Source organism: Salvelinus sp. IW2-2015, unplaced genomic scaffold (genome assembly GCF_002910315.2).
Source record: "Salvelinus sp. IW2-2015 unplaced genomic scaffold, ASM291031v2 Un_scaffold1536, whole genome shotgun sequence".
NCBI lineage: Eukaryota > Metazoa > Chordata > Actinopteri > Salmoniformes > Salmonidae > Salvelinus > Salvelinus sp. IW2-2015.
In genome coordinates this window covers 232,421-244,135 of record NW_019942971.1, presented here as the reverse complement: position 1 = coordinate 244,135, position 11,715 = coordinate 232,421, and the positions used below count along the sequence as shown (strand labels likewise).

The 11,715-nt window shown below is 42.9% G+C and overlaps 1 protein-coding gene across 1 annotated transcript in view; it reads left to right on the top strand.

The window, feature by feature from the left end:
• The window catches only part of olfm2a (olfactomedin 2a), a 25,944-nt gene that overhangs the window by 3,807 nt on the left and 10,422 nt on the right, over positions 1-11,715 (top strand). Inside the window, exons 2-3 of the mRNA XM_070439281.1 lie at positions 9,078-9,233; positions 10,726-10,945. Of these exons, the coding sequence (XP_070295382.1) occupies positions 9,078-9,233; positions 10,726-10,945 (376 nt within the window). The remainder of the gene's footprint in view (positions 1-9,077; positions 9,234-10,725; positions 10,946-11,715) is intronic.

The window sequence follows — 11,715 nt, the reverse complement described above, 5'->3', positions numbered from 1 at the left end:
CTCTCTACACCATCTCTCTACACTCATACACTCTCTACACCATCTTCTCTACACTCATACACTCTCTACACCATCTCTCTACACTCATACACTCTCTACACCATCTCTCTACACTCATACACTCTCTACACCATCTCTCTACACTCATACACTCTCTACACCATCTCTCACACTCATACACTCTCTACACCACTCTATCTACCAACTCATACACTCTCTACACCATCTCTCTACACTCATACACTCTCTACACCATCTCTCTACACTCATTACACTCTCTACAACAATCTCTCCACACTCATAACACTCCTATAGAGGTCACCGGATAATCGGAATGGCCGAGTATATAGGGACGATTTCAAGTTTTTCATAACAATCGGAAATTCGGTGGTATTGGACGGCCCGATTTAATTAAATAATAATATTTTTTTTTTTTTTTTTTTACACCTTTATTAACTAGGTAAGTCAGTTAAGAAACATTCTTTTTTTTCAAATGACGGCCTAGGAACGGTGGGTTAACTGCTTTGTTAGGGGGCAGGAACGACAGATTTTTACCTTGAATCCCTGGGCTGACAATCTTGCAACCTTAAGGTTATAGTCCAACGCTAAAACCACCTGCTCATGAGGAGCCTGCCTTTACGCGAATGCATAAGAAGCCAGGGGTAAGTTGCTAGCTAAGCATTAAACTTATCTTGTAAAAAAACAATCAATTCAATCATAATCATAGTTATTAACTACACACTGGTTGATGATATTACTAGTTTAACTAGCGTGTCCTGCGTTGGCATATATTGATACATGCGCGCATTCGCGAAAAGGACTGTCGTTGCTCCCAGGTGTACTAACAATAAACATCAATGCCTTCTTTAAAAAATCAATACACAGAAGTATATATGTTTAAAACTCTGCATATTTAGGCTAAAGAATCCAGGTTAGCAGGCAATATTACCAGTGTGAAATGTGTGTCACTTTTCTCTTGGCGTTCATATGCACGACAGAGTCAGGGTATATGCAACAGTTTGGGCCCGCCTGGCTCATTGCAAACAAATTTTCCAGAATTTTACGTAATTATGAATATACATTGAAGGTTTGTGCAATGTTAACGAGGAATATTAGACTGATGGATGCCACCTTAGATAAATACGGAACGGTCCGTATTTCACTGAAAGATAAATGTGTTTGTTTTGGAGATGATAGTTTCCGGATTCGACCATATAATGACCAAGGCTCGTATTTTGTGTGTTATTATGTTATAATTAAGTCTAATGATTTGATAGAGGCAGTCTGACTGAGCGATGGTGGACACCAGCAGGCTCGGTAAGCGTTCATTCAAACAGCACTTGTGTGTTTTGCCAGCAGCTTCTGCTGTTTATGATTCATGCCTATCAACTCGAGATTAGGCTGGTGTAACCGATGTGAAATGGCTAACTAGTTAAGCGGGTGTGCGCGGCTAATAGCGTTCAAACGTCACTCGCGTCTCAGACTTGGAGTAGTGTTTCCCCTTGCTCTGCATGGGTAACGCTGCTCGAGGGTGCTTGCTTATCGATGTGTTCCCTGGTTCGAGCGGCAGGTAGGAGCGAGAGGACGGGAAGCTATACTGTTAACTGGCAATACTAAAGTGCCTATAGAACATCCAATAGTCAAGGTATATGAAATACAAATGTATAGAGAGAAAGTCCTATAATTCCTATAATACTACAACCTAAAACTTCTTACCTGGGAATTAATTGAAGCTCATGTTAAAAGGAGCCACCAGTTTTTCATATGTTCTCATGTTCCTGAGCAAGGATTAAACGTTAGCTTTCTTACATGGCACATATTGGCACTTTTTACTTTCTTCTCCAACACGATGTTTTTCCCATTATTTTCAAACCAAAGGAACATGTTTCATTATTATTTGAGCTAAATTGATTTTATTGATGTATTATATTAAGTTAAAATAAGTTTTCATTCAGTATTGTTGTAATTGTCATTATTACAAATAAATGTAAAATTGGCCGATTTTTTAATCGGTATCGGCTTTTTTTGGTTCTCCATACTATCGGCGTTGAAAAATCATAATCGGTCGACCTCTACTCTCTACACCATTCCACACTCATAACCTCACACACTCTCTACACTCTACACCATCTCTCTACATCTCATACACTCTGGTCGTGTCTTTGGCTATGCCGGATTAAGTGATATGACATGCTATTCTAATAAAATCCTTTCCTCCGAAATTATATTACCTGATGAGCTAATCATGTAAATGTAATTAATAGAAGTCGGGGCACCACGATTAATATTTATAGAGGCTGTTATCTTCCGAATAAACTCTTAAAGACCTAGTAATATTTACATCAATAGCAGTCAATATTATCGTCACTATTCAGTCTATCCTGAAATTTGTAAATTCTTGTTTATCTTCCACCGAACCTGGCTACAAGTTGAATCAGCAATACAAAATTGGGCTTAATTATTTATTTACTAAATACCTAACTAATCACACAGAATTACAATATCACCGAATGAATCATACCTTGATTACAAATGATGTCATAGGAAAACGTCCTTAAGCGGACGGACAGATATGACAGCTGGTTACAAAGAAGGGGCTGGGTTTGAGTGAAAAGAGCGGGGAGACGAGAACACAGGGAGAAGCGATGTCTCTATCGGCGAGGCAGGTACCTATCGTAAGAGACAGAACTTAGACGTTCTAAATTACCGTACCCATTGGAAAGGAAAATGCAAGAAATATTATTGAGCTGCGCCAATAGGGTTTGGGGTAGATGGAGGCCGTGTTGCCGCATCATTCACACACATCTGTTTTTGTGCCTGCCTCTAACAAAGCTGTGTGTGGAACACATATCCTCAAACATGTAGAGAGATGCTGGAATAGCTTGGCAGCGGCCTCAGAGCACTGAATATGCAAATGCRATCTCCAACCACTCTCTGCACCCCACACACATACACACACATACATGCACATACACACACACCCAGGTTTGGGGAGAGGGACGCTGAATTCCAAACTCCATAGACTCTCCTGTAAGTCTGAAATTATTGCATAGGTTTAAGCCACCCCAGCAAATCAGAAGCCAAGGTGAATCACAAGGTGTAACCTAACCGATCCTTTCAGGTCTAGARRAGAGCCTAGTGGTTAGGTAGGGTATTATGAGAGAGAGAGAGATGCCGAGAGCGCGTCAGTCGGCATGTATATCTAACCCCAACYCTCCACCTCCTTCCAGAGGTTTCAGCGGTTGTGTTGTGGCTAATMATTTGGCTTGCTGAGACTCTTGTCCAGGCCTTTTCCCCCAGCAGGGCACTCTGCTCTAACTTCTCATAGACACTCCAGCTCTACTGTACATACTAGACCACTGGCGCCTGGCAGGAGACTGTATTGAGTTAGGATTGGTGAGGGGAGTCTGTGGGTGGTAAAAAGATAGAGGCGGAGGGAGGGAGTGAGAGAGAGATAGGAAGGCCGACATTGATAGGGTGCTGAGAGGAGAGCTGAGGTAAATATAGATGCTGAATGGGCTGTGGAAGCCTCAGTGTATCAATGAGACACCTGAATTCTCTGATCTCATTCACACTGATAGCAATCTTTTCCCCTTCCTCTCACGCTGTGTGTCTCCTCCGCTCAGGTTTTTGACTGACACACACACACACACACACACATTTGTGCCCACACACACACACACTTTTTTGACGAATGCACAAATGTGTTTGTGGGCATGGTGTGTGTGAGCTTGTAAGACAGCAGCTGTGAAGGACTACCACTCCGGTCTAATAAAGGCCAGACTAATGAGGACACCTGGGATCAGTGGTTCTGTCTCTGAGYCGCCCACCCAGCATACCATAGAGCCTAGCGGAGGAGGAGGAGGTGGGCTGAATGGAGCCACTCTGTCATCCGATATAACATCCTCTTTTAAAACGCACTAGACCTGATCCTCACCTCAGACAGCCAWGGATATGCTAACAATGTACCGTACAAAGTTCAATTCTATCCAGAGATTGTAAAATGATATAATATCTAGCATCATTTTGTAAGGTTGTACAAATTCCATACCATGGTCATGGTATAGGGCTGTTGCGGTGATCATATTACCGCCACACCGACAGTCAAAGTCAATTGGAATGAGAGAGAGAAGAGCAATGCAATTGGACACAAGCCCATCGAAAGTGGAGAGAAAGACGATCAGATTAGAATGATCTTGCTCTCGCTCTCGCTCTCGCTCTCTCTGAATTTTAATGCATGCTGCCAAAGCTCACCACTAATGCATTGGTAAACATTAAACAAGATACAGTACATTAACTCTAAATGAAGACAGAAAACTGATGGCAAACAGCAACAAGCAACATGACTTCTGATTAGTATTGTTACACATTCATTTTAAGGTGCTTTGGGTGTCAATGTTATTCAAATAGGCTAAGGGTGTTGTAAACTTCCGACTTCAACTGTATGGGAACTCCTTCAAGACTGCTGGAAAAGCATTCCTCGGTGATGCTGGTTGAGAGAATGCCAAAGAGTGTGCAAAACTGTCATCTGTCAAGTGGCTACTTAAAGAATCTAAAATCAAAAAGTTTTCATTTGTTTATCACTTTTTTGGTTACAGCATGATTCCATATGTGTTATTTCATAGTTTTGATGTCTTCACTATTATTCAACAATGTAGAAAATAGTAAAAATAACGAAAAAGCCTTGAATGAGTAGGTGTGTCCAAACTTTTGACTGGTATGATATATATTTACAAAGAAAATATATGGGGGATTGGAAATGATGCAAACAATTACATTTATGGAAGCCACAATCTATCTGCAATAAAAAGCTGGTCTACCCCCTAATAGTACCCAACTCACTAACTTGACCATTAGTCCTAATGACTCTTCAGGGCTCTAATGACCATCGGGTCCTAATGACCTGGTACTCAGGGCTCTAATGACCATCGGGTCCTAATGACCTGGTACTCAGGCTCTAACGACCATCGGGTCCTAATGACCTGGTTCTCAGGGCTCTAACAACCATCGGGTCCTAATGACCTGGTACTCAGGGCTCTAACGACCATCGGGTCCTAATGACCTGGTACTCAGGCTCTAACGACCATCGGGTCCTAATGACCTGGATTCAGGGCTCTAACGACCATCGGTCCTAATGACCTGGTTTCAGGGCTCTAACGACCATCCGGTCCTAATGACCTGGTATTCAGGGCTCTAACGACCATCAGGTCCTAATGACCTGGTACTCAGGGCTCTAACGACCATCAGGTCCTATGACTGTACTCAGGCTCTATCTGTCCTCTAACCACTCTGACAGCAATGCAAATGCAGTCAAAATCACATCCAACACTAATCATCAAAACAGTGTCATGCTTTTAAAACTCACCTCACTGTGATGATCAGTTTGAAGAAAGAAGTTCAACTGCAGGTTGAAACGTGAGTGGAAAACATGCTCATTGTGGATGTTGTTTCAAAGCCTAACACATCAAATGGACATTCTAAGGTGTTGATTCATTATTCAAAAGGACCATACTATTAGAGCTTGTGGAACCATAGATAGCCTTATATGAGCCCAAGCCCCCCCCCCCCCCCAAAAAAAACGGAATTAATTAACGATTGTGCCGCGTATACTCCAAAATCCACAAAATTCTAGTAATCGTCTTTGAGTTTGGACTGTAGTATTATGCATACTGGATGGTTTGGTTACCTTATGTTACGCTCCAAAATGTCTATCCATTAATCTGGGAGAGAACGTATAGGCCTAGGCGATGCTATTGGTTAATTGATTGTGCAGGGTGGCTTCCAGAGTTAGCCTACAATTATAGTGAATTTGATTTGATTTTGAATAGCCTAGTAAGAGGGCATTTTTTATATTTTCACAWTTAATAGGCTGACACATTACCTTTTAGCTAGAGAATATCTCACCACGGTGCGTCTCCAKCTCCTCTTTCTCCTTCATTCCTTCTATATGCAATCCTGTGTGAAAGCAGAGTTTTGATGGTTGCCACTAAAAAGAGGAGAATGAAAATGTGATGAGAGAACAGAGCGTGCAGCCTGAGGCAAAGAACAAAGCTTAAGTTCTTTTTGCAACTTTCTCAAATCATCAATAGCCTTTAGTCGCATCATGCAGCCCATATTTGTTTTGATTTAAGACATTCTAAGGTTTGTATCATTCACAACTAAAGTTGCCAAATAACTCTAAATCWAGCATATAAATCTACTGTAGCAAATTATAATTTTTACGCTCAACACAGCCACTTCATATGCCCACTCTCTCCTGGATGGGAAAAATATCCTTTCTATTTTATTCAGCTAAGTTCAATTATATTCTTCATACTATAAAATCATATAATATAAAATAATGACATAAGACTTATAAGCATATCTTGTCTGCTAAATGAACTAGCCTATGTCATGGGCGCACAGCAAGATAACATACAGTAGGCCAACTCATTTTCAGTTCTCCTGAAATACATTTTCTTCATATCATGTTTCTTTAGACCTGACTAAAATAAGAATGTATTTATTGTGATGGTGTAGATTCATTGTATTTATTAGACTTTTATGTTCCAAAGGCGCGCATCAGGCGTGTATGCAGCTTGTATGTGTAGATTCCTGGAGACGTTAAACACTTATGTTAATTAACTGTCAATTATCGCGAGCCCTAGGCCCAGCCCGAGTCATGGTGTTCGCAGGTGACAGACAGACAGACATTTAAACAGCTTTTATCACCTCCCTCAATGTGATAAGGAAGAGATATGGAGCAGCATGACTCACTGTGCTGGACCGCCAGACAGCAGAAGCAGATTGGACTAGAATATGTATCTAAACCAGCCAGGAGAAGGTATATGGAACTAGCTAGCAGTCTGTGGTTAGCGTTAGCTAATGTTGTGTTACCTCAAGGCCTCTCTGGGGATGGAGATACCTGTCTGTCACACCTGCCAGGACACAGTGTGTCTACACACAGTCACACACAACCGGAGGCTTCATAACACACTACATGACCAAAAGTATGTGAACACCTGCTCATCGAATATCTCATTCCAAAATCATGGGCATTAAAATGGAGTTGGTCTCCCTTTTGCTGCTATAACAGTCTCCGCCATTATGGGAAGGGTTTCCAATGGATGTTGGAACATTGTTGCAGGGACTTGCTTCCATTCAACCACAAGAGCATTAGTGAGGTCGGGCACTGATGTTGGGCGATTAGGCCTGACTCGCAGTCGGCATTCCAATTCATCCCAATGGTGTTCGAGGGGGTTGAGGTCAGGGCTCTGTGCAGGCCAGTCAAGTTCTTCCACCACCGATCTCGACAAACCGTTTCTTTATTAACCTCGCTTTATGCACGGGGCATTGTCATGCTGAAACAGGAAAGGGTCTTCCCCAAACTGTTGCCACAATGTTGGAAGCACAAAATCGTCTAGATTCTAGAATGTCATTGTATGTTCTAGCATTAAGATTTCCCTTCACTGGAACCAAGGGGCCTAGCTACCATGAAACGCTACCATGAAAAAAAGCCCCAGATCATTATCCCTCCTCCACCAAATGTTACAGTTGGTGGTATGCATTGGGGCAGGTAGCATTCGCCTGGCATCCGCCAAACCCAGATTTTGTCCGTCGGAACTGCCTGAGTGAAGCGTGATTCATCACTCCAGAGAACAGTGATCATTAGGCTTGTGTGGGGCTGCTCGGCCATGGAAACCCATTTCATGAAGCCCCCTGACGAACAGTTCTTGTGCTGATGTTGCTCCCAGAGGCAGTTTGGAACTCGGTAGTGAGTGTTGCAACCGAGGAAAGATAATTTTTACTCTCCTAGACGTTTCCACTTCACAATAACAGCACTTACAGTTGACCGGGGCAGCGCTAGCAGGACAGAAATTTGACGAGCTGACTTGTTGAAAAGGTGGCATCCTATGACGGTGCCATGTCACTGAGCTCTTCAGTAAGGCCATTCCACTGCCAATGTTTGTCTATGGAGATTGCATGGCTCTGTGCTCAGGTGTGACTGAAATAACCGAATCCACTAATCATACTTTTGTATATAGTGTAATTCATGTACAGTACATACTTTAATACACACATTGAATGAACTACAAACTCCATAATTATTCATGTACATAAATGAATACACAAATGAATATTTCATTCTGTTAAAACTTCTTCGGGATCGGTGTCCCTTCCACGGGACGGTTGAGCTAGCGTAGGCTAATGCGATTAGCATGAGGTTGTAAGTATTCTGTTAATTAGTTACAAAAGGTTTGGCCAGTTGAACCCTGGCCACTATGTGTGTGGGAGAGTGGGTGTAGTGTGTGGGTGGAATAGAGCAGTAGCAGAGTGTATAGTGAGTGGGTGGTTCCAGTGGGCATTTGTCCCAGTGGGTGGGCTGGACAGCTGGTGGTGAGAGGAGGAAGACACAACTAACTTTTGAAAAGAGGAAGTGAAGGCAAAGTGCTGTTGGGAGTACGGCACAGCACACTCATTTTAATAAAAAGGAAAACACAGGCCACTGAATAAACATGTCATTTTGTGTGTGTCTGACTGCGTGTCTGTCTGTGAGTCTGTGTGTCTGACTCGAGCCCCGTTTATACATGGTGCCAACTTGGGTCCGTCCTGATCTTGTCTACATACTGATTGTGCCCACATGTCCAGAAATGTATCTACACATGGTATTATAATGTGTCTGTTATCCGTCTGAATTGTCACAAGAGTTCCTGGTCCCTTCATTTATGCAAATKATTTCACAGCTATTCCTTCAAAATAACATTTATTTATTGTAAGACACATATTGATGTAGTCAGTCAATGGTGCCACCGCTCAGTGATTTTAGAGGGAGGAATAATGACGACTTAAATGGTTTCTGTGTACAGATCTGTCTACACTAGTAAGATATCCAGTCACAATGTGTGTCTGACTACCTCTGGAGTTGGGCAGGATGATCTGTGTCTTTTGAGTGTCTACACCCGTCAAAAAATGTGGGCACAATCAGAATGTGGACAAGATCAGGACAAGGGACTCAAGTTAGAACCAGGTATAAACGGGGCTTCTGTATCTATCTGTCTGTCTGTGCGTCTAACAGCATGTGTGTGTTTGACTGACAGGTCCAGAACATCACCCAGTCCATGGAGTTGCTGGACCTGCGGACCAACAGGGACCTTCAGTATGTGAGGAACACAGAGAGCCTGATGAAGGCTGTAGACGTCAAGCTGAAGACTGCCTCAGACAACCCCCGAAGCCTCAACCCCAAGAGCTTACAGGTAACGCACATGACATGCGTGCATTTTGTCCATTCATTTGTACTGAAAATCAATCACACAGGTTTCTACGTGAAGCATATTTCTAAACTATGTATGTGAACTTTCTGATAAGAACTTTCTATAGGAACATCCTGGACTCTAGCACAGGCTTTATAACGTATACTTACTACAGCTTCCTCTACATCACAACACATAAAGACACACTAACACTCACATAGCTTATCTTCATCTGCTATTTCAGTGTAATTGAGTCATGTACAGGAGGCAATTTGAGCACCATCAAATGCACCTGCATTATTAAAACCCCACAACCAAGCGCAAGTGTCTCTCTCTCTCTCTCTCTGCCTGTTCTCAGTTAACAGCCATATATATTCACATTTATCTAATCCTTATCTTCCTACAAGCGGAATCTCAGGCTCCATTATCAGACTGCGTTTCTGTCTTGCTGTCAGCAGGCCTTTTCACAAGTTTCTTACACTCTGCGGATATTAGATGAACCATAAAATGGTTTGATTAAAAGATGCTTTGATAAATGCCTCATGCATAAAGCCTGATTTACTGCTGGGACTCTGCACGGCAACAGGGATGAGCCTGGGGAATGGCCTTACGGTGTTTCTCTCTCAACACGTTTTATTATTAAAGTTACTGCAATGTTTACGAACCCCCCCCCCCCCATTCATCAACACATCTTAATATCACTAGCATATGCCAAGTCATGCAAATTCAAATAGCTTTCCAAATGTGAATAAATACTCATTCACAATCCAATGGGTCCAGAAAATAAATGCATAAGTGTAAAAGCTGCATTTGACTTTCTGTGAGACAGCCTGACGAATGTGTGGCGCTCAACGTCGCCGAGGGCACGGGAGATTAACGAGAGGGGATTTTTGCGGGGCGAACGGGGGAAAATGAGATTTATAATGTGGCGCTGTGGGGCTGAGAGCTGCTCCGTCACCAGATTTACGATAAACCTTAACCAGGAGAAAACAGCCCCCTATGTGGTGGACTAGTTTTATTGATGTGCCTGCTGCTCCTAACAGCCTCACAGCACAGGACTGCATTGATGTACCTTAGCAGGCTACCTCAGGCTACCTTTCCTCTCCTGCTGCCCCTTCATCAATACACCACTGGCCTATGAGAAATCAGCCCCACCACCTCCCTGACAGCAGATCAGTCATAGATGTGGAGCTGAGGATAGGATAGATGACCTAGGTCCCCGGATGAGGAAGAATGCATTGGAGAATGAAACAATAGAGTCCAGGATCAACAGTGTGCATGAAAACACATTTGGGGATTTGTCATGAGAACGGCAACTAGTTCTGACATTGGAATGCAGTCAGTTACCATCACACACACACACACACACATCTGCCCTTCTGTTTGCTATGTGTGTGGCTCCTCTCTCTCACTCCTCTTCCTACTGTTTTTCCTCTTTCTGAATCTAATCTTCCTCTTTGTCACCCCTCTCTCCCTCTCTCCATCCAACCCGCAGGAGTTGAAGGACAAGGTGACCCAGCTGCTCCCCCTACTGCCGGTGTTGGAGCAGTACAAGACGGACGCCCGTCAGATCAGCCGGGTGAGGGAGGAGGTGAGGAACCTGTCGCTGGTGCTCATGGCCATCCAGGAGGAGATGGGAGCCTACGACTACGAGGAGCTGAGACACAGGGTCCTGCTGCTGGAGACCAGGCTCCACTCCTGCATGCAGAAACTGGGTGAGGACAGTGGAGGGTGGATGGGGGGGTGGTGTCTGTGGAGATCCATAAATATCCATAAAGGTGAAGATCCAGGATAACATTATACTTATAGAAAGATGCTGACATCCCAACAGCATTGAATGTCATCTGGCTTGTCATGGACTACTCTACTATGACTGGTTAGAGGTAATCTTTGTGTACATAATACTGTGAGGGCTATTCACATTGACTAGGCAATGTAAGAAAAACCTAATACAGATCATTTGGAATATTATCATACTAAATGTATTTGTTCACAACCTGAGATGCTGTTGGATTTAGAATAAAGGACTTACTGTTTTTCTCAATGAATAGTCAAGCAGTGCTYTCTGAAAACACTTGTAAAAACCAGAGTTCATAGGATGCCACCTTTCCACCAGAGTACTATCACTAAGAGCAATGTGAAATGTAGCTACAGTAGCTGAGACGCAGGCTATTAATGGTCAACATTCTAGTGATGTTCAGGTTCAGTGTTAAGCTGGATAAATGATCCAGTAATGTGGGCATCTCTAGGCATTAACTGGATCATTTTATCTGGGCATCTCTAAGGTCTTCTAGGCATTACTGGATGTGCATTATCCTGGCATTCTAGGGGCATTTACTTGGATCATTTATCCTGGGCATCTCTAGGCATTACTGGATCATTTATCTGGGCATCTCTAGGCATTACTGGATCATTTATCCGGCATCTCTAGGTCATTACTGGATCATTTATCCAGGCATCTCTAGGTCATTACTGATCATTTTCC